The 27,827-nt window shown below is 49.9% G+C and overlaps 1 protein-coding gene across 2 annotated transcripts in view; it reads right to left on the reverse strand.

Annotated features, from left to right (window-relative positions):
- Positions 1-498: 498 nt before the first annotated feature.
- Positions 499-27,827, reverse strand: part of OTOF (otoferlin) — a 57,565-nt gene continuing 30,236 nt past the window's right edge. Inside the window, exons 16-28 of one of the 2 annotated variants that reach the window (XM_088666986.1) lie at positions 25,628-25,764; positions 22,996-23,130; positions 21,434-21,571; positions 19,481-19,608; positions 17,480-17,650; positions 16,911-17,071; positions 16,186-16,328; positions 14,129-14,217; positions 12,083-12,181; positions 8,514-8,755; positions 6,515-6,693; positions 5,365-5,465; positions 499-3,537 (exon numbers count right to left, since the gene is read on the reverse strand). In XM_088666986.1, the coding sequence (XP_088523112.1) occupies positions 3,357-3,537; positions 5,365-5,465; positions 6,515-6,693; positions 8,514-8,755; positions 12,083-12,181; positions 14,129-14,217; positions 16,186-16,328; positions 16,911-17,071; positions 17,480-17,650; positions 19,481-19,608; positions 21,434-21,571; positions 22,996-23,130; positions 25,628-25,764 (1,904 nt within the window). In that variant the 3' untranslated portion in view covers positions 499-3,356. Of the gene's footprint in view, positions 3,538-4,881; positions 5,070-5,364; positions 5,466-6,514; positions 6,694-8,513; positions 8,756-12,082; positions 12,182-14,128; positions 14,218-16,185; positions 16,329-16,910; positions 17,072-17,479; positions 17,651-19,480; positions 19,609-21,433; positions 21,572-22,995; positions 23,131-25,627; positions 25,765-27,827 lie in introns of those variants that run through there. The other variant, XM_035110530.3, reaches the window with a different exon arrangement.

Below are 27,827 nucleotides of genomic sequence, written 5' to 3' on the forward strand. Positions count from 1 at the left end.
AAATGCCACCCAAACCAGGCACCCTCGAGGGTATAAATGGGACCAGATTATGGTGGCAAACTGCAAGAGAGGCTGGGCAACGAAGATGGGGGGGGGATGTGGAGGCACAGAGGCCAAGTGGTAGGTGAATGTTAAGGCACTAAGAAATCCCCATGCTTTCTGGGTGCACGAGCAGATCTGCAACAGTCTTAACCTGACAATTCTCTTAAAGTTTTCTGTCCCCAGGGTGCTCAGTGTGGCCACATCGCCAGCTTCTGCCGGGTGGGTGGGGGGCAGGCTAAGGTCTCAGGACCCAGGGAACTAGGCATCATGAAGGGAAAGGGGAACCCTGAACTAGACCTCCTGTTTCCCCCTTAGCTCCATTCCGTAGAACTTTTGGGGTTCTCTGAAGCACCAGGCACTCACTGGCTAGGTTTATATAAGCCACTGGTTTGTAGGTATTTTCCTCCCTCCCTCCCTCCCTCCCTCCACAAAAAGCAATCCAGACTCCGTTCCTTTCTGGTGATCTGTTTTTATTAAAGAACTTACAGATTTATCTCCCGATCCGTACAGCAAATCCCAAAGACCCCATATTAACAGTGCACAAAGATCACCCACCCACAAAAGAACCCTCCCCGCAACAGTAGATAAAAACAGGATCAATCCTTTACACACACCTCAGGAAATCAGGACGAGAAAGACAGCATGAAACACACAAGCCACCAGGTGTTCCAGAGCTGCAGGAGGGAGAGAGGGGCAGAAAGGCAGCTTTTCCCTGTGCTGGTTTCTCTAGGGCTGCCTTCGTTGACCTGGCGCCCTCTGGGTGCTCTGAACTACAACTCCCATCAGCCCTGCCCAGCACTGGACTGGCGAAGGCCACTCTAGAGACGCGTGGTGCTAGAGCTGGGCCACCTGCCACCTCCATCTGACCCCCAAAACTTCCCCTGCCTCTTCCCTTCCCAACACATTGGTCCCCTGCGACTCTCTCCCTCACTCCACTGCATAAGCCCCGTGGCTGCTACGGTTCTCTTGTGACAGCCTGGTGTGCTAGCCTTGCCCACACAGCCGTTAGCCGTACCTAGTGGATGCTAAGGGTTGGTGGCTCGCCCAAAAATTGCCCACGGCTGCCCGGCGGCTGTTTTTTGGTGATGTGGGATTTGGAGTCAGTGGTGTGCTTTGACGATCTTCACACTGCCCTCCCAGATTGCCTCTCGAGTGTGGAGAGAGAGAGGAACAGGAAGGGCAGCTGTAGAGTCACATGGAAGAGGGACCGATGTGATCCCACAAGAGAGGTGATGCCTCGATACAGCGGAGCGTTGCAACACTTTGCATGACTGCTGTGCTTCTTAAGTCTGCGCCCCCTGCAGATTCTAGAATCATAGAGTTGGAAGAGACCACAAGGGCCATCCAGTCCAACCCCCTGCCGAGCAGGAAACACCATCAAAGCATTCTTGACAGATGGCTGTCAAGCCTCTGCTTAAAGACCTCCAAAGAAGGAGACTCCACCACACTCCTTGGCAGCAAATTCCACTGCCGAACAGCTCTTACTGTCAGGAAGTTCTTCCTAATGTTTAGGTGGAATCTTCTTTCTTTTGCAGAAGATGGATTAGAGTCCGGGCCAGGATAGGGGCCCTGTAAGCCCTTCAAAAACCTATGGGTCTCAAGGAGATGCCCAAACATGTTGGGCAACGGTGATGCTGTAGCGGCCACATGTAACCCGGCCCACCCACCCACCCCCTTTGGTCTTTCTAGCTTTGCCTGTCTCAATCAGCGGATTCGCTTTGAGAAGCAAGCTGCATCCTTAAGCCTCACCCCCCTACTTTAAGGGTTTCACCGACAATCCCTTGTTTCAAAAGGATGTGCCTTCTCCGTATACCGTCTCAACCCTGAAGAATGTGCTGTGCATCCGTTAGATGAGAATAAAAACCACTTACTGGAACCCTCCACTGATTGAGGAAAGACGAGACATGAATATTTCAGTTACTAGGGATTGGGATGTCTTGGTCTGGGAAGCAGGTTGTCCCTCGCCTTCCCGTTGAGTCACCAGCCACGAAAGGCTGCTTTGGACTCGGTCATCAGAAAATGTCCTCGAGCCTGTTTCCTTCTCCCTGCCCCAACCAGGGTTCAAGTGGCTAGGGAGCTTGGCTGAAGATCATAGCTAGCCCATCAAAGGGCTGAGGGACTAGAAAATTTGGTGACTGGAGTCCCTCCCCCATCTCCACATGTTATTGCTCTGTGCTCACACACGTGTGTCTGGGTGTTTCCAAGCACCACCCCTGCCAGGCTTACGGGGTATTCTTGAAGAGCCGAGGACCAAGCGAGAACTGTCTGCGCTTATCATCCAATGAATAATGGTCCTATTTAGTACTTATCTAGCACTTTTCGAGCTTATCTTGGTGAAATCTGCATGAGAGCCTGGTACGAGTACTGTTATCCTCAAACTGCAGAGGGGGCTGGCAAAGCAGGCTGCCTAAATTGGGAACTCCTGGCTTGGGGATCGGTGGATTTGCAGCTCAGTCTTTTATATGCTGCAATCCTCAGCCTACTGATCGGTGAATTCAGTGGGACTTGCTTCTGAGCAGACACACGTGTATCATTGCACTGTCGGCTGTTACGCTTGCTCCCGTCTGGGGGAGATACCCCATCTTCTCGCAGCACCTGCAGCCGATGAACCGACTAAGCTCCTGATTTGTGCTCGCCCTCGGAAAATGTGGGTAGGCATTGCTCCAGCACGGCAAATGCCTCCATTCTCCCTACCAGGCTGGGAACCAGCAGGAAGCTGTGCCCGTCTGTGGTGGGCCAGGGGGGTAGCCTCAATAAAGAAAACGGCAGCATTGGGCAGCAACCAGGGGCGCCAGAATCTCAGCGGATCACATCACACCTAGCGCAAGGAGGAGAAGGCCCTTGCATTCCCAGAGCCTCGTGCCGAGTTTTGCTGCGGAAGGAAAAACAACGGGAAAAGGAGGGAGAGACAGGTGAACATGTCAAATCCACACAGAGCACAGACTGAGGTGGCGCCACCTCGTGGGTTCAATGGTGGAGGATTCTCCAGTTGAGGCAAGATGGGTGCGAGACAGGAGTCCTTAGACTGCAAGGCTCTCCAGTTCCAAAGACTTAGGCTGGAGAGGCTGAGAAGAATTGCTGAGGATATAAAGCTCATGTCGGGGGGGGGGGAGAGAGTAAAGAAATCTCCTTTCTCCCCCTTCCCCAACACTGCGGAGCAAATTTTGAGCTCCTGCTGCCCCCATCCCCCCCCAAATATTTCCCGAGAGGAAACACAAGGAAGTCACAAAAAAGAAACACAAACAAGAGCCGGCGATGACCAAGAACAACAGGCTCCGAAAGTGGGGGGGGGCAGGGTGCAGGTGGCTTCCTCCTCATGCTCCAAGGAGCTTCTTGACCATGTAGCCGGGCATGGAGTACAGGAAAAGGGCCACCATGATGATCAGCAGGAGGGCCAAGACGATCTTGATGATGAGCCACTTGTAGCGGGTGCAGATAAGGTACCGTATGGACTTGAGCGGGTTCAGGAACCAGATGAAGGATGTATCCGGACGACTGTGAGGAGAGAGAGAGGCGGGAGGTGGGGGTGGGAGAGGGAGAAAATGTCCAGGGCTGGAGTCAGACGCAGGTCAGCACAAAAGACGCAGGGCTTCATCGACAGTGAACCTCATTCTTCATTCAAGGAAACGGCAGACAATTCAGCGATGCTCCCCTACGGAGCAGCTTCCAGGACTGAAGGTCCTTGCCTTCCACCCTCTCTAAGGCTCCTCCTCTGCCAGATGTTTCCCCAGCAGTCTCAAACTGCATATGCACACCTCTGGCCTCTGTTCTGCCCTCATTCAGGGAGGAAGGGAGTTTGATGCAGCCAGAGAGAGAGAGACTTCCTGGATTCTCCAGCAGCCTCTTGACCCCCCCCCCCCGCTCCTCTGCTTCAGCCTCAGAGTCTGAACCGCTCCCTGTCGCCGACTCTTCCTGCTCACTAAACCCTGTTGCCACATCAGCATCCAGCCCCTCCTCCCAATCTTCCACCAACCCCCTGGCTCTGAGCCTTCCTCCTCCAGGGATTCCCTTGGGGGATTTCCCAGCTGGTGCCTCCCACTGATCCTCTTTTGCCCAGCCAGGGCAACAATTTCCTAGGGGCAGTGGGGAGATGGTTTCCTCAGGTCACGCCTTGAACCCTGCCACCGCACAAGACTTGGCCATCTTCCCACTTGCATTGCCGGCCCGATGGCACCAGCAACCTAAGCAGGGGCTCGACAGCAGCAGCGTTTCATGCAAGCCCTGCCTTGTGACCCGCCAGGCCCTCTCTCGTCTCACTGGTGGGTCACCATACACAGCTGTCAAGCCCTTGTGTAGGTCCCCAGTTGTTTGTGTCTGCCTCGGGAACATCAGCAAACCCTCACTTGCAAGGCCTGGCAACCCAGGCAAGGTCGTCGAGGATTCTGGGGTGTGGTTCTTGGGAAGGAGCGTGCGGGTTAAGTGGTTTGGGTGGGCAGAGATGGCAGCCCTCCTGCAGATCAGCTGCTCTCTGGCTGATCATCTCTGCTCATTATTTTCTAGGGTACTTTGCTGAAGCTGCAGCTCAGCCACAGGGCCTGCGTTCAAGCACAGTTTCATTCTGGAGTCATGTTGGACAGAGTAGGGCGTCTCCAAGTGCATCAGCCCCTCACACACCTGGGGTCAAAGAGCAAGGCGTCTAACCTGGGAAATCAGGTGTCTTCTCACCTGTCCCTCCTCCTCTCCCAACTTCTAAAGGTTTTTTGATGGGGACTCTCCTACTTCTCACCTGTCCCCCCCCCACCCTGCCCATGTTTCCCGTTGTGGTCACGGCACGAAGCAGCCCCCAAGCTGCAGGCGTTGGGTGGAAAAAAGGAAGGTACCCTGAGGAAAGAGGGGGCAGACCCTTTCAGGCCCCGAGCAGCTTCTTGACCATGTAGCCGGGCATGGAGTACAAGAAGAGTCCGACCATAAGGAGCAAGAGAACGAGGAGGAGGATTTTCAGCAGAAGCCAGCGGTACGTGTGCCAGATAAAGTAGCGGATGGACTTGAGAGGGTTCAGGAACCAAATGAAGCTGGTATCTGGGCGGCTGGGGCAGGAGGGCAAGGTGGGGCGAGGAGGAGCAGGAAGAGGAGGAGAGAGACCGAGGACACAGGGGAGAGAGAGACAGGGAGAGACGAACGGAGTCAACGGAGGAGGGAGAGAACACGCAAGGCAGATCAACGGGGTGGTGCGTCCCACCCAAGCAAGACGGCCAGCGGCCACTGCTGTTCCCTGTGCGGCTGTACAGCCCTTGGACCTCCCCTGTTATGCCTCCATCCATGTGAGCGTCTGCTTGGGGACCTCTGCTCCCACCTCCCTCTTCCTCCCCTCTCGCCACTCACTTGGGTTTCTCCAATGGGTCGGGCTCGTTACGAGCCAGCCCGGCCGGACTTTTCTCGGCTTCCTCGGCCGTCAGGAGGTGAAGCTCGGCCTCCACTTTTCCCTGTTGGGGGGGGGAGGAAGGTAGAGGTGAGTTTTGAACTCACGGACATCCAGTGAAGCTGAATGCTGGAAGATTCAGGACGGATAAAAGAAAGGACTTCATCACATAACACAATAGTTGAACAATGGAACTCCTTCTTGAAGGAGGCAGTGATGGCCACCATCTTGGATGGCTTTAGAAGATTAGACAGATTCATGGAGGAGAGGGCTATCAATGGCTGGAAACTGCAGGAGGGGAGAGTTGCCCTTGTGACTGGGGTCGTCCTTGTGGGTTTCCCTTGGGGGGCATCTGGTGGGCCACTGTGAGAAAAGGAAGCTAGACTAAGTGAGCCATTGGCCTGATCCTACAGCCTCTTCTTACATTCTGATGACTGCAGGGTTTGCCATATAGGCAGGAGGTGCCATGGAAGCCTGGGCATCAATCGAGGCAGGCAGGCGGATGTGAACAAAGTGGTTCAGCTCATGGACAGGAACCAGAGAGGGTGGCATGATGTTGGGGAAAGTCCTGGGCAGCCCTCGCTCCACCTCTGCACATCACACCCAGAGTCAGAAGCAACCAACGGTCAAAGCAGAACCATAGACCACCAACCCATATGTCAAGAATGGCATATGTCAAGAATGCTTTGATGGCATATGTCAAGAATGCTTTGATGGTGTTTCCTGCTTGGCAGGGGGTTGGACTGGATGGCCCTTGCGGTCTCTTCCAACTCTCTGATTCTATGATTCTAACCCATATCTGATGAAGCCCTCTCCATCATTGGAGATTTTAAAAGAGTGGTTGGATGGCCATTCTAGGGATAACTTAGCAACGTTTCCTGTGTTGGGTTGGGTTGGACTAGAGGACCCTTGAGGGTCTACGATACCATAATTCTAAACCATCCAGCTCCTCTGTCCACCCCATATCCAGGTTTCTCACTCTTGACCTGCAGCTCCACCCCATTTTCCTGTGCTCCTTCAGATCTGGGGGTGCCTTTCCCGCCTGACCCGACCTGACCTGGCTTCCCCTCTAAGCCAAGGTGGCGGCCCTCTCCCTGCAGCCCCATTACGTACCGTCATCTCCATTTCGTCGTTCTCGTCTCGTGCCAAGAAGGGCCACCAGCCCTTCACCCTCTTCTGTTTGAAGATAGAGACCATGGGCACCTCAATCTCACCCGTCCCCAGCTCCATGCTGCACTGCTTGGCGGTCTTAGCGCCACGTGGGAAGCGGTTCAGGTCAAGCTCAATGCCTCCTGAGAAAGGGAGGGAGAGAGAAAGGAGAGATGATATTATTATTATTATTATTATTATTATTATTATTATTATTATTATTATATACCATCAGCATTTGATCTAAATTATTATCATTCATCAATATACAGTGGAACCTCAGTTTATGAACACCTCGGTTTACGAATTTTCGGTTTTACGAACGCCACAAACCCACCTGGATCGGATTCACTTTCCATTACTTTCAATGGGAAAGTTCGCTTCCGTTTATGAACGCTTCAGTTTATGAACAGACTTCCGGAACCAATTGTGTTCATAAACCGAGGTACCACTGTATCAACACTTTACAGTGGTACCTCGGTTTATGAACACAATTGGTTCTGGAAGTCTGTTCATAAACTGAAGCGTTCATAAACTGAAGTGAACTTTCCCATTAAAAGTAATGGAAAGTGGATTAATCTGTTCCAGACGGGTCCGCGGAGTACTCAACCTGAAGCATTCATAAACTGAAGCGAACTTTCCCATTAAAAGTAATGGAAAGTGGATTAATCCGTTCCAGACGGGTCTGCGGAGTACTCAACCTGAAGCGTACTTAACCAGAAGCATGGGTGTAACTGGTTCCGGAAGTCTGTTCATAAACTGAAGTGTTCATAAACTGAAGCAAACTTTCCCATTGAAAGTAATGGAAAGTGAATCCGTTCCATATGGGTCTGCGGCGTTCGCAAACCGAAAATTCGTAAACTGAGGTGTTCATAAACCGAGGTTCCACTGTATATTGGTTCATCGGTAACATAAGAGGGAAAATGACTATTATTCATACTCAATCTAAGCAGAAACAAAAGTGCTCCAGATTAGGCATTTAGCTATGCGGTGTTGAATGCTACCGGTTAAATATTCTATCCGGTGTCCCCTTTGTTTTTGTTTAGGTTTAAACCAGTTCACAAGCGAAGAACGTTTACATGGACCACTAATAATGAACCCTATTTTGTTAGATAAAAGGTAAAGGTAAAGGGACCCCTGACCATTAGGTCCAGTCGTGACCGACTCTGGGGTTGCGGCGCTCATCTCGCATTATTGGCCAAGGGAGCCGGCGTACAGCTTCCAGGTCATGTGGCCAGCATGACAAAGCCAGTTCTGGCAAACCAGAGCAGCACATGGAAACGCCGTTTACCTTCCCGCTGTAGCGGTTCCTATTTATCTACTTGCATTTTGACGTGCTTTTGAACTGCTAGGTTGGCAGGAGCTGGGACCAAGCAACGGGAGCTCACCCCGTCACAGGGATTCGAACCGCCGACCTTCTGATCAGCAAGCCCTAGGCTCAGTGGTTTAACCACAGCGCCACCTGGGTCCCATGGACCACTAATAATGAACCCTATTTTGTTAGATACCAACACAAATTTATTATGCTACCGTGTTTCTCATATTATAAGACACGTCTTATATATATTTTTTCCTCAAAAAAAAAAAACACTATGGCTTATTTTCAAGGGATGTCTTATTTTTTTCCTCCTCCTCCTGCCGCGGCCGGCATTGCTGCTGTGCCTATCACTATTTTTGGGGTATGGCTTATATTCCTTGAATGCTTAAAAATCCTGCTATGGCTTATTTTATGGGTATGTCTTAAAATATGAGAAACAGGGTATTTTCATTGTGCACAAATGGCATGATAAAAGACGAGGTCTTTTTTGAACCCTTTATTGTCCCTATGATTCAAGTTGCTAAAACCCAATAAAAAGCTATCAAAATAAATAAAGCAACACAGATAAAATCTCTATACTGTAAAGTGCTTCCTCTCCCCCATGCTGACCCTGGGGCAAGTACCCTCCCGGGCTCCGTCACTGACCGAGGAAGTCATCGGCGGAAAAGTGGTCGGCGTCCCACACTTGTAGCGTGAGTCGGGCCGGAATCTTGTACTCGGTCTCGTCCCAGGAGAACATGGACTCTTTCTTCGAGATAACAATCTTCTCCTCAGCCGCAAGGTAGTCGAAAGGAAAGAGGTAACGCCAGTTGAAGTTCCCCTCGCCGGTCAGCGAGTGATAGTGGACGTCTGTGTCCTGCTTGTCTTCTTGCTGCCCCTTCAGCCATCTGCACGGGCAAAAGAGAGGGGATGGGGGGGGTCAGCCGGGAGGGGATTTCGAAGGACAGTTGTGCTCATGCGGGACCAGGAAACGTCGGTGCTGGAGGGGAGGCGGCAGGCTGGAGGGGGGGGGCTCGCTTGCAAAGGGGCATCCTAAGGGGGTGCTGAGTATTGCTACGTTGGAGAGACTTGTTGTGTTTTGGGTATTCTGTTGGGAGCTGCCCAGAGGGGCTGGGGCATTGCACACCTTAGGGTTAGCCTTCCTCAATCTCAGGTCCCCAGGCGTTGCTGGACTACATCTCCCATCATCCCTAGCTAGCAGGACCTGTGGTCAGGGATGCTGGGAGTTGTTGTCGTTCAGCCCGGACACTGAAGTCCAGCTCCGAGGGCCTTCTGGTGGTTCCCTCGATGCGAGAAGCGAGGCTACAGGGAACGAGGCAGAGGGCCTTCTCGGTGGTGGCGCCTGCCCTGGGGAACGCCTTCCCACCAGATGTCAAGGAAATAAACAACTATCTGACTTTTAGAAGACTTCTGAAGGCAGTCCTGTTTAGGGAAGTTTTTAATGTTTGGTGATTTTGGGGGCTTTTAATATTCTGTTGGGGGCTGCCCAGAGTGGCTGGGGCAACCCGGTCAGATGGGTGGCATATAAATAGTAAGATTATTATCCCTGCCTGGAGGAGATGCTGTTTTAAGTACAGTAGAATCGCACCTTGTGTGTGTGGGGGGGGGTTATTGCCCTGGGGATGGTGCGTATACACGAAAATGCGTATACCCAAGTCACTCCCTTGGTCCTGCCCCTGCACAAGTATTCTATCTTCTGAGCAAGGCAGAGGGCTTTTAATTTCTCTGCCTCGCTTATCAGGCTCTGGGGTGCTCTCACGGCACAGTCTGTGAGTTCTTTTCTTCCTTTCTCAGTTCCCTGGAGTCTGAAATCAGTATCTGTTCGGTGGGATTTGAAGATCAGATGTGATTTCTAAAGCCCACATTCAGAATTCGGTTTGGAGACATTCCTCCAATACAAAAGAAAAAAGAAAAGGGACACAACAATAAATTCTCAGAAGTTGAAAATTGCATGTTTTGAGTTTTGGCTCCAAAGCGTTGGCTTTTGCACAACCATCAAATGTGTGAAAGATCGGGGGGGGGGGGGGTTGTTTCAATCTAACTTGCTGTTTGCCACTTTCGGCATTTTAAAGGGAAAAAAGCATGATAGAACTGTTTTAGGTCATAAATAAAAAACCTGGGCCAGAATCCAGAAATTATTCTGTAACCCAAGGAGCGGCCTTTTCCACAAATTCTGTTTTAGTGTAGCTGAAAATGCACCGCTCCTCTGTATGCGTCTTACATGAAGGGCAAAGGAATTATCTATGGGGCGCTAAGGGGCATCAGGGGAGCGTGGAGGTCTAAATGCCTATCAGACTTTGAAAAGCTGGTATCAACTTCATCCATTTTTTGAATTAATTAAACTAAATGGTTTCAACCAGCTTCTGAATAAATGGTCCACTGATTGTCCCTATTTTGATTTTTGTGTGTGTATATCAGACTTAGTAGGTCAAACAAACTGCTATTCTGAATAATACTTTAGGGGGGACCGAGCAACGGGAGCTCACCCCGTCACAGGGATTCGAACCGCCGACCTTCTGATCAGCAAGCCCTAGGCTCAGTGGTTTAACCACAGCGCCACCTGGGTTTAAGATGTGTTATTTAGTTGCACCAACAAGTGCACATATTCTTGGTACTGCCAAAACGTAACCCCAAACAGAAAAGCTTAACAGATCTAATGATGTTATGCCATCTTTTGAGTTGTATCTTGTTCTCCCTGTGCTCTTCAAGACAAAAGTGTTGCTACCCAGACTGTTCCTTTTCTTTCTTCTTAGAATCGGAGCTATCGAATTTGGCGAAGCTGTACAGAGATGAACGACTGAACTCAGATGCTTGTATTTTCTCAGGCGCCTTATGGGTGACCACCCAGCCCTACTCCCAGGCAAATGCATAGCTCAGGTTGGGTGGATTGGCAGGGCTGCATCAGACCTGTGGCCATAGCTGCCAAGTTATCCCTTTTTCTAAGGGATTTTCCCCTTATGCCGAATAGGCTTCCTCGCGAGAAAAGGGAAAACTTGGCAGCTATGCCTGTGGCAGGGTGAAGGTAGCCCCTCTGGGGCGCTAGCTCTTGGCGTGTGGCTTGAGCAGAAGCTGGCTCAACAACCTTATCCTCCCATGGTCAGGTCTACGCAAAGTGACCCATCTCTTAGATCTACATTGACTCCCAGTTTGTTTCCGGGCACAATTCAAAGTGTTGGTGCTGACCTTGAAAGCCCTAAATCAGTGTTCCTCAACCTTGGGCCTCCAGATGTTTTTGGCCTACAACTCCCATGATCCCTAGCTAGCAGGACCAGTGGTCAAGGATGATGGGAATTGTAGTCTCAAAACATCTGGATGCCCAAGGTTGAGGACCACTGCCCTAAATGACCTGGGCCCAGTAGACCTGAAGGAGCCTCTCCACCCTCCATTGTCCAGCCCGGACACTGAGGTCCTTCTTCGAGGGCCTTCTGGTGGTTCCTCACTACGAGAAGTGGGGATACATGGAACTAGGCAGAGGGCTTTCTCAGTGGTGGTGCCTGCCCTGTGGAACGCCCTCCCATCAGACGTCAAGGAGATGCACACCTTCCGAAGGCAGCCCTGTATTGGGAAGTTTTTAATGCCTGTTTTTAAAGCCCTGTATTGGGAAGTTTTGCCTGTGCTCTGTTATGTTGGAAGCTGCCTAGAGAGGCTGGGGCAACCCTATCAGATGGGCAGGGTACAAGTAAATAATAGTAATAACCGCTGGAACGAGCTTCCCCTTAGGCCCTGCCGATGGATCGCCATAAGCTATGGATTTGCAGCGCATCCCACAGTAGACGAGCAAAGGATTCGCAGGGAGTCTCCCATGCGTTCTCCCCCCCCCAAGCAGCCCTGCGCCCCCCCCCCCCGGAGGGGTCGTGCATGGAGCCTCGGTCAATTACCCCCTGACATAGATGTCTGACATCTTCTCTCCCATCATGAAAGCATCGTCCTCCAGGACCACCTCATCGGTGTTCCAAATAATAACCCGCAGCTCATACCTAGCCATGGCGCAGAGCGGACAGCAGCACAACAACACAGAGAGGACAGAAAAGGGGGGGGGAGGCAGAATAGGAGAAGCAAAGTGTTGGTTAACTGATGCCCGCCTGGAGGAGCCACGCCACCTGAGAAAGGGTCGTCCGTCCTCTGCGGGGAGCACTACAGAGCGGGGCAGAACCAAAACGAGAAGCTCACGCACACAGAGAGAGTAGCCGGTTATGGGTTCCCCGCGTACGTACCCCCGGACAAAAATGTCACTGGATTTCTCGCCAGTGAAGTAATCATCGTCCTCCAGGACTACCTCATCTGTGTTCCACACTATCACTCTAAGCTCGTATCTGGCAGGGAAGAAGGGAGAACAAGGGGTGAGCCGGGGTGTGTGTGTTGAAGAACTGCGCTTCCTCTCCTAAGGCTCTCCAAGGAAGGTCTGAGCAGAGGAAGGGAGACCGCCATGTCCTTCCTGTTGAATTCCCTCCATGGTTGTTGCAGGGGGGGCGGAAGGGGGGTGCGTTGGGTGCAGACCACCCTGGGTGTCACCACTGAGGGGTGTGTGTGTGACAAAATGCTGGGCAGCACTCACCACAGGGCCTGCAGCGTGCCCGAGCCACGCATCTCTCCTGGGAGAGACAGGGCGGCTTGGGTGCACGCAGCCTCCCCGCTGCCCAAATGGTCCACCAGCTCCCTAAACTGTAGGGCGGATAAGTGGGAGGAGGCAGACAGACACTGGAGGTCCCGTGGTGAACCCCGCCCCTATGGGGGGCTCATCCTGAGCGGCTTCCTCTGCTGCTGGGTTGTTGCAGGCGCTTTTGGCTGGGAGGGGAGGGGAAATTCCCTGCTAGACTGGACCCTTGGACTGGAGGGGGCTGGACTGGATGGCCCTTGGGCATAGCTGCCAAGTCTCCCGTATTCCCCGGGAAACCCCCGTTTTTCCAGCTGTTCCTAGCTGAAAAAACGGATTTTTTGTTTTCCCCCGGTTTATTCTGGCGCGGTGGCCATTTTGGAACTGGGCGGAGCATGCTCAGAAGTGAATTTTGATGCTGCTCTGCCCAGTTCCAAAATGGCTGCAGTGCGACTTCTGGCACGGTGGCCATTTTGGAACTGGGCAAAGCAGCATCAAAAGTCACTTCTGAGCATGCTCCGCCCAGTTCCAAAATGGCGGCAGCGCTACTTCCGGTCTGCTACTTCCGGCCTGGTCCCTTATTTTTCGGACAGCAACTTGGCAGGTATGCCCTTGGGGTCCCTTCCAGTTCTACAGTTCTATGATTTCTCTCCCCCCTGGAGACTCATCGAAACTCAGATCCACAGAAACGAGAGCACACTCTTCCAATTTGAATAAGCTTTGGGCAACCAGGGGCAGGACAAGAAGCAACTTGGTCAACGGACTATTGTGGTCCAAGAGCATGGTGACATCCACCCGAGCTTTTCAAACATGCCATAAATCAAATCCAGTCCATTAGGAAAATGCCAAATATGGAGTCAGATCACTGGATTTTTGTTTGCTGTACACCGCTTAGATGCTTTCTTCATGTAAGTATTTTCACAAATAAAATAAATTATTCCCTCCCACCCCAAACCCTCAAAAGTGCTGAACTCCTTCGCTTTCTCTCACAGGAGATGCTCAAATGAAGTCCCATATAACGTTTAGGACTCGTAACCACCCACACAATCAAATATAAACATGACCTACACTAGTGGCCAAAATTGTGGAAACCTTTTGGAGAAAGTGTATTTCTGAGGTTTGATGGCTCATAACACACTTTCTTTTTGGAGTAATGCCATAAAATTATATATCAACGGAAAGATCATTTCTATTGTCTCTTCTTTCTTTTATTATCTCATTCATTCTCTCTCTCACTCTCAGTCTCTTTGCCCCATTTTCAGCCAGCCACCCAGCCAAACTATTCATCCTTCCCTCCATTAAATCACCCACTCATCCTTTTTCCTCCTCCAGAAAGGATTTCATGGATGCAGGGATCCCCTGTGGGCCCTCTTGACTAGGGCTGGGCGATATATTGATATCTCGTCCAAAACCGGTTTGAAGTCCAGACCGTTATACCAGTTTCATAATTTTTGACCTGGCGATCTATCATGAATCATGATTGCCAGTGCGCTATGCAAAAATCATGATGCAATGAAGACCGTGAAGCCGGCCAATGCCTTGGCTCCATCCTTATTCCAGACATTGTGGTGTATCGATTTATTGCTGGTGATATATCGCAGTGGTGAAAACCCAATCTTGCCCAGCCCTGCTCCAGCTCCAACCCCGACCCAGAGCAAAGCATTACTTCTTTGGCTTCCTCGGCGATATGTCAATGGCGGGTCCTGGTGCCGGCATGTCCATGGGGAACATATCCACCCACAACTCCAGCCGTCCCTGCAATGATGGAGAGACCCAGTTAGTGGCACCTAATTTCCCCCCAAGTCCCTTATCGCTGGGCCCCGCTCAGATCCAATCTGTTTGGGGGCCCCCAGTGCATCTCAGGCAGCCTTTTCTCCATCCCAAGGGTGTTCTAAAATCCTAAGTAGAGCTCTGTTTGACCAGACCCAAGGTGCAGATGTCCCCTTTCCAAGCGTGGATAGCGAAATGCTTCCTAGAAGATCGTGGGCAGGATTCCAGGACAACAGCCCAGCCCTATTAACCGGCAGAAGAAGACGAGGAGAGCCTGCTGGATCAGGACAATGGCCCATCTAGTCCAGCATCCTGTTTTCACAGTGGCCAACCAGGTGCCCCCTGGGAAACCAGCAAGCAGGATTCAAGCCCAAGAACAACTCTCCCCTCCTGCGGTTTCCAACTGTGGAGGCAGAGCCGAGCCATCCTAGCTAGGAGCCATTGATAGTCCTCTCCTCCAACAATTTGTCTAAACCTCCCTTAAAGCCATCCCAAGTTTGCAGCCATCACTGCCTCCTGTGGAAGGGAGTTCCATAGTTTAACTATGCATGGAGATGTCCTTATTTTTCCTCTGTGTCCCGAATCTTCCAGCATCCAGGTGTCCATGAATTCTTTTCTCTAGCTAATTTCTCCATGCCGTGCATAATGGCAGGCTCTTTTATCCTGCCGCCTTTTCTCTAAACTAAAAAGCCCCAGTCAGAGGTACACTGCCTCTGAAAATGGAGGCTCTATTCAGCTCTGGTGGCCAAGTGTTCAGCATGCTATCTTCCATGCAACTGTCAAACCTCCAGAAGAAGAAGAAGAAGAAGAAGAAGAAGAAGAAGAAGAAGAAGAAGAAGAAGAAGAAGAAGAAGAAGAAGAAGAAGAAGAAGAAGAAGAAGAAGAAGAAGAAGAGGAGGAGGAGGAGGAGGAGGAGGAGGAGGAGGAGGAGGAGGAGGAGGAGGAGGAGGAGGAGGAGGAGGAGTTTGGATTTGATATTCCGCTTTATCACTCCCCAAAGGAGTCTCAAAGCGGCTAACATTCTCCTTTCCCTTCCTCCCCCACAACAAACACTCTGTGAGGTGGGTGTGACTAGCCCAAGGTCACCCAGCAGCTGCATGTGGAGGAGCGGGGCAAACCCGGTTCCCCAGATTACGAGTCCATTGCTCTTAACCACTACACCACACTGGCTCTCAGCAGCAATGACCAGTGGCAATATTGCAGCAGACTCTGTGGCTGTCCGAATCGAGTTCCTGGAAACTAAGGTGGTCCCAAAGCTCAGGGGTGGGGAGGAACTCATCGCTGCCTGGAAATGTATTCCTTGCGTTGGGACAATTATTATTATTATTATTATTATTATTATTATTATTATTAGAATTTATATACCATCTTATACCCGGATGTCTCAGGGCAGTTCACAGAAAAGATCAACATATAATAGATATAAATCAGGGAAACAAGTCAAAAAAGGATATACTATAAATATAGAAGAGAAGGCGGTTACTAAATAGGAATAAGGATGGCTTGTATTCCTTACTAAGAGGTTTAAATGGAATGGTTTTGCTTGCTTGCTTTAGGTTTGTCTGGTTTTTTCTTTTTCTTTTTTTATGTATTTTCTTCAGATATAGACAGAAAGAATGTTGTTTATGCTAACAGTTATAAAAATGTAGAATCATAGAGTTGGAAGGGCTGTTCGTTTTCTATTTTTCCCTTTCTTCATTTTCTTTCTTTTTACTGTCTTTTTTATATGTAAGATGTGTAATACTGTATGTGTATATCAACAATAAATAAAAACAATTTTTTAAAGAAGATCAACATAAAAACCACAACATATATATATATAATCAAAATAAAAACGACCACCCAATAACACACATCCGCATGGAGTTGGTGGCAATAGAGATGTGCAAATATATGGTTGGAGCGCGAATCCTCCACACCAGCAAGTGCGCAGTCTAGAGTGGCGCCCGGTACCTGCTCAATGCCTGGCTTGTCCGGGTTCAGCAAGGGCCGCGTTTCCACGTGTTCTGGCACCAGTTTGCAGCCCACACGCGGGATCTCCTCCCAGTGGTGCAAGACAGTCAGCGCTAGATGTTCGTCCGTCTGTTTCTTCTGGCCTGCGAGGGCAGAGAGCACAGAGGCAATGAGGCAGAGAGAGAGAGAGAGAAAGAAAGATAGATAGAGAAACGCCATGGGTCGAAAAAGGAGCAGAAACATTTGCTGCTGTCGGCACCCTTGTGTGACAAACAAGAGGGTTCGCCCCATCAGCCTGGGTTTGTGCTCACGTATGTAATCCATTAAGCAATTACCCAATAAACACATTGCATAATTCTGCCTGGTATGCAGGGTTTTTTGTTTTTGTTTTTGCAATGCAATCTCTTCTAAAATAATGCATTTTCAGAAGAATGTGCATTTCTATCGACACTTTGCCACAGTATGTGCCTTTCTGTACAAACTCGTTGGCTAGACAACGTCATTGCAAAACGGCGATGGTTCCATTGCAAAATTCAGAGGGCTGCACTGCAGAATTCTGCAAAATTTGAAGGCCGCCTGTGTTTCAAGTCTCACATTGTGCAAATGAGGCTGGTCTGCCTTTCATCGTGAGCTAAATAGAAATCCTCTCCCTTCCCCCATCTCTGACCATCCTGTACATTCTTACTTCAAAGCAACTGACTGGGGCTGACTTGCTTCCAACTTACCGTTTTCGTCCTCCACTTCTGTGGGTCCCGTGAAGACCCGGTTGGTCACCTTCACTCTGCCGCCAGGGCCGTAGTGGGGCCCGTCCAGCTTCCCCTCTTTGCATAACTTGGACAAGATCTGGGTGGGCTTCTGAGGGTCTCGCCACATATTGTAACCGTGGCTGTGGAGAAAAGTTGGCTCTCGTCAGTTCAAGGTGGGGCTTGGGAGAGCCCAGTCCCTGCAGCCCACTCAAGGACCCTCCCTGCTCTGTTCGGGTAAGACTTAACAGGAAGTGTTGCTGAGTTCACAGAATCAAAGCGTTGGAGACAGGACCACGAAGGTCCTCTAGTCCAACCCTCTGCAATGTGGGAATCTTTTGCCCAACGTGGGGCCTGAACCCACGACCCTGAAATTAAGAGTCCAATGCTCTAGTTGCAGGTGGTTTCTTTGAATGAACAGTTGACTTCTCTGGCAAAACTCTGCTTCTTACTTTTGCTGACCTGCGTCTGACTCTAGCCCTGATGCTGCCACACACACAGGGCCTCACTCAGAGCTACCAAATTCAGCTGCAGGGATCCGGGATGCTCACATGGAATAGTTCTGGGTGATCCCACAGGTCGCCCTGTGCTTGCTGTAGTATCGGTTCTCCAGGTCGATCTTGGTCTCGCCAATCAGATCATCGGAGCCCACTAGATCCCAGTCGTAAATAGCCACTGTCAGCATCGATTCCATGGGGAAAGTGGCCTCGATGTCGAACGACCTGGAGGGGAAGAGACAACCATCTGGAATCGCGGGGGAAATTGGAAAGGAAGGAGAAGGGGCAAGGGAGGAGAAGGACAGCCCTTGGAGATGGAGAAACTTTTCCAAAGCAATCGTTGCTGGAATAGGTGGAATTATTAGACGGGTGGAAAAATAAGCTAACCAACTAGCTGGGTGATCCCAGTTTGGGTCAGGATTGACCTAAGGCAGCCTTTTCTTAGCCTTGGGTCCCTAGATGTTGTTGGAATAATTATAATTATTATATATTCCTTATACCTTGCCCATCTGGCTGGGTTTCCCCAGCCACTCCCAAAAGAATATTAAAAACCTGATAAAACATCCAACATTAAAAACTTCCCTAAACAGGGCTGCCTTCAGATGTCTTCTCAAAGTCAGGTAGTTGTTTATTTCCTTGACAACTGATGGGAGGGCGTTCCGCAGGGCGGGCGCCACCACCGAGAAGGCCCTCTTCCTGGTTCCCTGTAACTTCGCTTCTCACAATGAGGGAACTGGCAGAAGGCCCTCGGAGCTGGATCTCAGTTTCCCAGCTGAATGACTACAACTCCCAGCATCCCTGACCACAGGTCCTGCTAGCTAGGGATGATGGGAGATGTAGTCCAACAACGCCTGGGGACCTGAGATTGAGGAAAGCTAACCTAAGGTGTGCAATGCCTGGCTTGGAAAATCCCAGTTCTCCACCCCCACCCCCCATTAATGCATTCCAGTACTAATGGAATTTTGCTGCCTCTCAAGTGCCTGCAAATGTCCTCCTCTCAGAGGCTGCCTCCTGGCAGGTCTGGTGTCCATCTGAGCTTCCATATGAAGGCACAGCCAGAGCATTGTAGAGCTGGAAGATCCCCCAGTGGTCATCTAGTCTAACCCCCCTGTAGTGCAGGAATTTCAGCTCAAGGATCCCTGCCTGACGGCAATCCAAACTCTCTTTTAAAACCTTCAACAAAGGAAAGCCCGCTACTGTCTGAGATAATCTGTTCCATCATTGAATGGAGAAAGTCCTTCCTGATATAAGACACACTTTTTCCTCCTAAAAAGGATGGAGAAATGTCTGTGTGTCTTATGGAGCGAAGGCCCACTCGGAACAGCAGGCTTGTAGCCGCCGTTGGCAGAGGTGCAGCGCAGCGACTCTGCCAACAGCGGCTAGCATGCCTGCCCCACTTGCTTTACAGCGAACCGGGAGGAGGGATGGACGGGAGACCCTTCCCCCCCCTCCTCCCAGCTTGCTTGCTTCCTTCCTTCCTTCCTTCCTTCCTTCCTTCCTTCCTTCCTTCCTTCCTTCCTTCCTTCCTTCCTTCCTTCCTTCCTTCCTTCCTTCCTTCCCTCCCTCCCTCCCTCCCTCCCTCCCTCCCTCTCTCTTCCCTCCCTCCCTCCTTCCTTCCCTCTCTCTCCCCCCTCTTTTTCACCCCTTCCTTCTCTCTCTCTCTCTCTCTCCTCTTCCTTCCTTCCTTCTTTCCTTCCTCCCTTCCTTCCTTCCTTCCTTCCTTCCTTCCTTCCTTCCTTCCTTCCTTCCTTCCTTCCTTCCTTCCTTCATTCTTCTGAGCCATTGAAGGCTCACTAAAAAAGAATATTTTTTCCCCCTTGTTTTCCTCCTCTAAAAACTAGGTGCGTCTTATAGGGTGGCACATTATTTGGGGTCCTCGCCTCCAGAGCAGCAGAAAGCAATCTTGCTCCAGCTTCTGGGTGAAAGGGCTGCCACGTGGAAGATGGAACAAGCTTGTTTTCTGCTCCTCTGGAGGCAAAAAAAAAAAAAAAAAAACCAACCAGCCCAGGCAGCGCTATGCAAACGGCAGCCTGGCTCAGCGTGGGGACCCCTTACTTTCCAAAAATGGGGTTCAGCTGTTTGGAGATGTAGTTCTCCTTGTCCTTGATGTCCGTCTTCCCCAGCTTGATGACGACATATGGGTCAGCTTTGCCGTTGATGTCGGCGGGGTGCAGATCGGTGGCCTGGAAGAGAAGCCTCACCATCATCCAAGGCTCATTGAAGGATGCGACCCTAAAGTCCCACATTAACAAAAAGGGGGTCCCTTCTCTCCAGCTCGCCCTGCTATCTATCTTTGAAGAGGCTGACCTTAAGGTACATACAGGGCCGGATTTAGGTTGGATGAGGCCCTAAGCTACTGAAGGTAATGGGGTCAATAATTAATAATAATAATTTATTTGTACCCCACCCATCTGGCTGGGTTTCCCATTGTCTGGCCATGATATATAACTATAACTATATAACTATATATATAGTTATATATATATATGGACTGCAATAAGATGAAACCTGTCACAGATGGGGTGTTGGCTACTCCCGAGTAAGCACTCCACATATCCTCTGGATTTTCATAGTTTTATTGTGCATGCTATATACAGTGGTGAGATGTCTCAAATCATGTCTGCTCTGCATGGGGCAGAAGCCCACAATGGCGTCTCGTGGGCTCTGACCCCCTTTTTAAGACTCGGCATCCAAACGCCCCTCCTCCTTGCTCTATGGGTCCTCCGTGGTCCCAAACCAGGCTCCTGAGGTGCCGTTCTCTCTCCTCCCTCCTTTCCAGCCCCTACTGAAGCTAGCTCCTCCCCTGCTTCCCTGCTACCAGCCTGGAGCTGAGCCACCAGGACTCTGCAGAGCCCTGGACCCGTCTTAACCCTTCCTGTTCCTGATTTGAACTCCCAGACTTGCTGCTGCTCTCCCATCTGGTGGAAGTAAGCAGAGTGGGCTGCTCTCTGCAAGCCCTCTCTCTTACAAAACCTATCCATTCTGAAGGAAATCAGCCCTGAGTGCTCACTGGAAGGACAGATCCTGAAGCTGAGGCTCCAATACTTTGGCCACCTCATGAGAAGAGAAGACTCCCTGGAAAAGACCCTGATGTTGGGAAAGATGGAGGGCACAAGGAGAAGGGGACGACAGAGGACGAGATGGTTGGACAGTGTTCTCGAAGCTACGAACATGAGTTTAACCAAACTGCGAGAGGCAGTGCAAGACAGGAGTGCCTGGCGTGCTCTGGTCCATGGGGTCACGAAGAGTCGGAAATGACTAAACGACTAAACAACAACTATATATATATAGTTTTTATTAGATTTTTCTAATCTACATTTCAAAATATTCATTTAAACACCCATAAATCAACGACTTCCCTTGCTCTCTTTCCGTGGTTCATTTTGCATACCAAACATCCCTGCATATTTTAAATTTACTACACCATTCAGTAATGCATTGTTACACCATCAAAACCTATTTACACTGATGAATTTATCTTAATGCTACCAGCGTTTTTATATGCACACAATTTTCACCCATACAATCAGTCAACATTTTCCAGTCTTCTTTACATGTATACTTTTCTTGTTCTCTTATTCTATTTATGTATGCTACTACTGCGGTCCGTGTTTGGCTAGCTCCAAAACGGAAAACAAACGAGGTCCCAACCAAAGAAGAACGGCAACTTAAACTAATGGAATACGTGCAGGATGGCCACGAGTTCTAGTCTTATGCGCGCGAGAGAAAAACTTGTCTCTCTCCAATTCTGTAAACTTCTACCATGCCTCGTTCTCCTTTTCTCTAGACTAAAAAGTCCTAAACGCCGCAACCTGTCCTCATACGGAAGCTGCTCCATCCCCTTGATCATTTGGGCTGCTCTTCTCTGAACCTTTCCCAGCCCTACAATCTCCTTTTTGAGGTGAGGCAACCAGAACCTGGCTGGGGGCAGCTAGATGGGATCCAGTCCTTGGAGCTGGAAGGGCAGTAACTAGGAAGAAAGAGGAAACCGTGTGTCCGTTTGCGTACCCTCACCACGTAGACCCGGACCAGCACATTGATGGGGTCGTTGCTTGGGATGCCCTGGAACATGCCGAAATTTGGGTCGTACCCCGCCTCTTTGGTGATGTCATCAGGGAGTGGCACTTTGTAGACGCACATGGAGCCCTGCAAGAAAAACGGGGGCGTGGGAAGGTGAGAAGATGTTTTCATAGAATCATAGAGTTGGAAGAGACCACAAGGGCCATCCAGTCCAACCCCCTGCCAAGCAGGAAACACCATCAAAGCATTCCTGACAGGTGGCTGTCAAGCCTCCACTTAAAGACCTCCAAAGAAGGAGACTCCACCACACTCCTTGGCAGCAAGTTCCACTGTCGAACAGCTCTTACTGTCAGGAAGTTCTTCCTAATGTTTAGGTGGAAGCTTCTTTCTTGTAGCTTGAATCCATTGCGCCGTGTCCGCTTCTCTGGAGCAGCAGAAAACAACCTTTCACCCTACTCTATATGACATCCTTTTATATATTTGAACATGGCTATCCTATCACCCCTTAACCTTCTCTTCTCCAGGCTAAACACACCCAGTTCCCTAAGCCGTTCCTCATAAGGCATCGTTTCCAGGCCTTTGACCATTTTGGTTGCCCTCCTCTGGACACGTTCCAGCTTGTCAGTATCCTTCTTGAACTGTGGTGCCCAGAACTGGACACAGTACTCCAGGTGAGGTCTGACCAGAGCAGAATACAGTGGTACTATTACTTCCCTTGATCTAGACGCTATACTCCTATTTTAATCTGGTTAAAAGGGAATCCAGGCCTGGGCAAAGCAATAATAATAATAATAATTAATAATAATAATAATAATAATAATAATAATAATAATAATAATAATAATAAATTTAAACCCCGTCCATCTGGCTGAGTTTCCCCAGCCAGGCTGTGTGGCTCCCAACATAATTAAAAGCACAATAAACCACCAAACATTAAAAACAAAAGCCAAAAGGGAGCGTGTCCGAATCACAGGCTAAGAGAATTGTAGAGTTGTGAGGGACTCCCAAGGGTCATCTAGTCCAACCGCCCTCTGCAGTACAGGAATTGCAGCCATGTGGCCTCCTTTAAAAAAAACCTCTCCCTCTCGTGTTTTGGTGCACCAGAATAATGGCACCAGAAATAATAGACCCGCCCACCCCCCACCCCCCAGCTCCACATGGAAAATGCAGGCTTGAAATCAGATTAGCTTTGGGAAATTCTCTGATCCCAGGTTTGCTGGCTTGTTTAAGATACTAATAAATGATATTAATAATAATAATAATAATAATAATATTTATACCCCGCCCATCTGGCTGGGTTTCCCCAGCCACTCTGGGTGGCTTCCAACAGAAAAATAAAATCTATTAAACATTAAAAGCCTCCCTAAACAGGGCTGCCTTCACAGACTACCTCTGTGTATTTTCAAATTCAATCCAATGTGGGGAAAGGGGGGGGGGACCACCACCCATTTATAGAAGTGTAGAGGCACCACAACTCCCAAGAGAGGGCCATAACTGTTCTGGATCTTCTCCTATGCATGCGGTTTGCAGATGCCAGCCCCCCAACTCGCCTTGAACCTGCCCACGATACGATCCTCGTCGGCTGCGTGGTCATCGTCATCGCCAATCTTCCCCCGAAAGAGGCTGAAAGTGTGCAGCCAGTCCTCAAAGCTGTCAAATTCCGTCTCCAGCTCTTTGGGGAACACCTTGGGGGGAGGTGACAATGAACCCGGGAAAGCAACAGCAAAGCAGGCGAAGTAAAAATAATAAGAATTACTCTTCATTGTATTTCTCCGTTTCATAACCTCTTGATTGCAAAGGAAGCCCCCTAACCTCAAAGCAGTTTACAAAAATATCAAGCAAACTTTCAAAGCAATATTTTCAAACATACCAAAATTTCAGATTCAGGTAGGTGGCCGTGTTGGTCTGACGCAGTCGAAATATATAAAAGAATTGTCCAGGAGCACCTTAGAGACCAACTAAGTTTGTTCTTAGTATAAGCTTTTGTGTGCATGCACACTTCTTCAGATACCAAGAACAAGCTTATTTGGTCTCTAAGTGCTCCTGGACAATTTTTTTATTTTTTTATATACACCAATGTTTAAAATACTGAAACAAGCAAAAACTCACACCAACTTCCTAAGCATCTGGAAAGTCTGGACCAGGGGCCAGCAAACTAAGGCCCATGGGCCGGATCAGGCCCAATTGCCTTCAGGATCCGGCCTGCGGACTGTCCGTGGATTGGCGTGGGGATTCTGTTCATTCGGGCTGCGCCATTTTTTCCTGCACCATTCCATTCCCTCCCCCTCCCCTCTCACACACCGCGCCTCCTCCCTCCCCCCTCCTGGCTTCTTCCTGCCCTGCCTAGAGGAGGAAGGGGGCTGGGATGAGCTGGCTGAGTGCCATTTTAAGCAGCCCCTCTCTGGAGCCAGCCCTTTTGCGCCACTCGTTTCCCCTCTGCCACCACCGCTCTGGCTCCCGTGGGCCAGAGAGCGGAGCAGACGAGGTCGCTCTGCCTACCCACGAGAAGCAGCCGCGGCAGCGGTGGTAGTGGCGGCAGCAGCAGCAGCGGCAGCCCCAGGGAAGGTAAGCGTAGCGGCTGGTGTTGTGGCTGGGGAGTGGGAAGGAGGACTACTTGCCCCCCTCACCTCATCTTCCAGCCCCCCCCCATGCCGCTTCTCCAGCCCGCCACAAGGTCTGAGGGACAGTAGACTGGTCCATGGCTAAAAAAAATTACCGACCCCTGGTCTGGACTAGAATCATAGAATCAAAGAATCATAGAATCAAAGAATCATAGAGCTGGAAGAGACCACAAGGGCCATCCAGTCCAACCCCCTGCCAAGCAGGAAACACCATCAAAGCATTCCTGACATATGGCCGTCAAGCCTCCGCTTAAAGACCTCCCAAGAAGGAGACTCCACCACACTCCTTGGTAGTAAATTCCACTGCCGAACAGCTCTTACTGTCAGGAAGTTCTTCCTAATGTATCTTTCTTGAAGTTTGAATCCATTGCTCCGTGTCCGCTTCTCTGGAGCAGCAGAAAACAATATTTCTCCCTCCTCCATATAACATCCTTTCATATATTTGAACATGGCTATCATATCACCCCTTAACCTTCTCTTCTCCAGGCTAAACATACCCAGCTCCTTAAGCCGTTCCTCATAAACTAAATAAGACTGTTTTGAGCAGGTGCTGAAAAGAGTTCAGCGAAGATGCCTGCCTGGTGTCAATAGGCAGGGAGTTCCGAAGTGTAGCTGCTGCCACACTAAAAGACCAAGTTCTTGCAAATGTATTGAGTATTATGGGTCACCTGTTACACTGCTAGTTCCTCCAATGGAAGTGGCTGAGTGTGTGCAGCTGGGGTAAGCTGAGCTCGTGGGTAAACTGGTCCCAGGTTTTATGGACTTTATATGCTCACAGCAATGCCTTGTAGCAAATCTGCAGCCAGTGCAGATTTCTGAGCACAGGGGTTATATATGCTGATGAAGCCTTGCTCCTGTCAGCAATCAGGCTGCAGCATACCCTCCAGATCAAGCACAAAGGAAGCTCCACAACGAGTGCATAGCTGCCAAGTACCCCGTTTTCCCCGGGAAACCCCCCGTTTTTTCATACAGTTTCCCGACGGTCCCCCGTATCTCTTCGTCTCCCATTATTTCTCCCTTATATTCTCCTGCCAGCGGCCATTCCCCCCCCCTGCTTTGCCCACCGAAAATGGCTGGTGCCGGCGCCAAAAGTCACGTCTACGCATGTCCGGAAGTGTGTAGACTCGACTTCCGGTGTTGGCGGCGGCCATTTTTGGTGTCACGCGGCTGCCGGTCCCGGATTCTGCAGTCCGGGACTTGGCAGGTATGACTGTAATTAAGTTAGGGTTACCGTAGGTCCGGAATTTCCCGGATATAGCCCTCATAAACAGCGTCTGGATGGAAATTGCTGAGAAGTCCAGGAAAATGTGGCCGTATGGCAGCCCGTGTCGGCAGTGTAGATTTTCATTTTTTAAAATAGCTTTTAAAAATTCAACAACGTTTGTGTCCAGATCTTCACTTTTTGAAATATGGCATCCCTAAATTAGGTTATAGAATACTCCCGCAAAGGAAAAATAAAACTCCCAGTCTGGAGGGGCCCTCAGGATGCAGAGTTAAACCCCCATAAACCCACCTTCGGGCTTCTACACTTCTGACGCAACTGGGATCTGGCGCAGCTCACCTTAAGCTCATCGATCTTCTGCTTGTTCTTCTTCTCGGGACCCTCGGATGTCGGCGGCTGTCCCTGTTGCTGCTTCTTCTTCTTGTCCTCTTTTGGGGCCTTGACTTTCTCCTTGGTCTTCCCTTGGCCCTTGGAGCCTTTCATGGGAGAGTCATCAAGTCTGATTTCTGAGCCCCACAAGGGAAGCAGTGGCAGATGGCGGAGGGCAGGTGCAGGGAATTGCAGCCAAGGGGAAGGCGGGAGACGAGAAACAGAACGAGCAGCCGTGATGTGCATGAAAGCTGACAGACAGCCATTATCAAACCCATTTTTGCCATCCCTAACAGGGTCCCTTTCTACCGAGGCTTGGGAGACCACCAGCCCTTGCTATTAATGTCTCGGGGACTGTGCTGAGGAGGGCTGCACAGATGAGGAATGGTGGAAGCCTCCCCCTGCTCCCAATCAGGATCCTGACACTTCCCAGGGGCAGTGGGGCAGTATAGATTTGGAACAGTGGTTCGCAGAGGGACATAGTTCAGAAGACAAAAGTTGGGAAGAACTGGGTGGTGAACAGGTAGGAGAAGAAGAACCGGGAGAGAGAGAATTAACAGACTCCGGTTCGCTGGAAAGTGTCCAGCCGATCAGTCCAAGGTTGTGGAGATTAGATAAGGCGCAGTGGTTGCGAGATCAGGTTGCAAAGACGATGAAGCGGAGGGTGACTCGGGGGGGAGAGTGGGTGTAAACCTTAATAGGGAGCACCTGTGCTCTGAGAATGGACTCTGCTCTTTCGCTGTGATCATTAAAATATCTTTCAATGGTAAGAGACTATTTTCGCTTTGTTCTGCTCATCCACGGCCAAAGAGAGGGAGGAAACCGCTTCCCCGAAGCCTGACAGAATGCTTCGATACATTGGGAGGGAGGTATTTGTGGTTTCTCTTGGAAGTTTGGATGCAACTCAGCTTGTAGGAAAAGGGTCTGCATGGGGTCTAAACAGAGTATGGGACGCCCAGATCTCCAAAACTATCCCTGTACCTTTAACCTCTTTGCTGACCTCTCTCTCTCCATCGAGGTTTAGAATCATAGAATCCTAGAGTTGGAAGAGACCACAAGGGCCATCCAGTCCAACCCCCTGCCAAGCAGGAAACACCATCAAAGCATTCTTGACATATGGCTGTCAAGCCTCTGCTTAAAGACCTCCAAAGGAGGAGACTCCACCACACTCCTTGGTAGCAAATTCCACTGCCGAACAGCTCTTACTGTCAGGCAGTTCTTCCTAATGTTTAGGTGGAATCTTCTTTCTTGTAGTTTGAATCCATTGTTCCATGTCCGCTTCTCTGGAGCAGCAGAAAACAACTTTTCTCCCTCCTCTATATGACATCCTTTTATATATTTGAGGGATACATGTCTAGAGGGATACACGTTGGGTTGCATTCCCTTTACAACTTTCTCCTCCTCCTGACACTTTCTTGGGACCTCAAGGCAGGAGGAGGGAACTTTCTGATTCTGCATCAGACAGTGTCGGATCACAGACGCGCCCCCAGCCTGCCCCAAGAGATCTCACACGCCCAGCTCCGAAGTCCGATTCTGCCAACTTTCATAGCCTCTTTGCCGGTGATGGGGTGATGGCATAAAAACAGGAAAAGTGAGGGAGGTGGGGGGCCATGCAGAGAGGGAGACAGAAGGTGCCCAAACCTTTGCTTTTGGGTAGCTGGCAAAGAGAGAGAGGAATAAATGGAAGGAGGCACAGCCATGCTGCAGGTGGTGCAATGGAAGGGCCCTGCACTGAACTCTTTTCATATGCATTTTAAAAAATTAAAATGTGATGGCATAACAGTTTCCTTGAAGGTGGAAATGGGGAATTCATTTTCAACAGTTCTCAGTATTCCTATAGTTCAGGTACTTGCATTTTGTTTCAGCTCTAGGAGAGGAGCTCGTTTTGTGGGGGGGGGAGATTTGGAGAGGGCAAATCTCCATGTTTCATAATTTTGGGACAGTTACACATTTAATAAATACTAATACTACAGCCTTTTAAGTGGGTCTGTGGGAGGCAGAAGTTGTTGTTTTCGTTTTAATTATGGACTTGTGTTTTTCATCTTGTGTGTTTTGTGAACTGCCCTGAGATCTTGTGATGAAGGGCGGCAAATAATAATAATAATAATAATAATAATAATAATAATAATAATAATAATACACCGCTTGATGGGAAAAAGAACCCAAACAA

Source organism: Zootoca vivipara, chromosome 3 (assembly GCF_965207765.1).
Source record: "Zootoca vivipara chromosome 3, rZooViv2.hap1.1, whole genome shotgun sequence".
NCBI classification, from domain to species: Eukaryota; Metazoa; Chordata; class Lepidosauria; order Squamata; family Lacertidae; genus Zootoca; species Zootoca vivipara.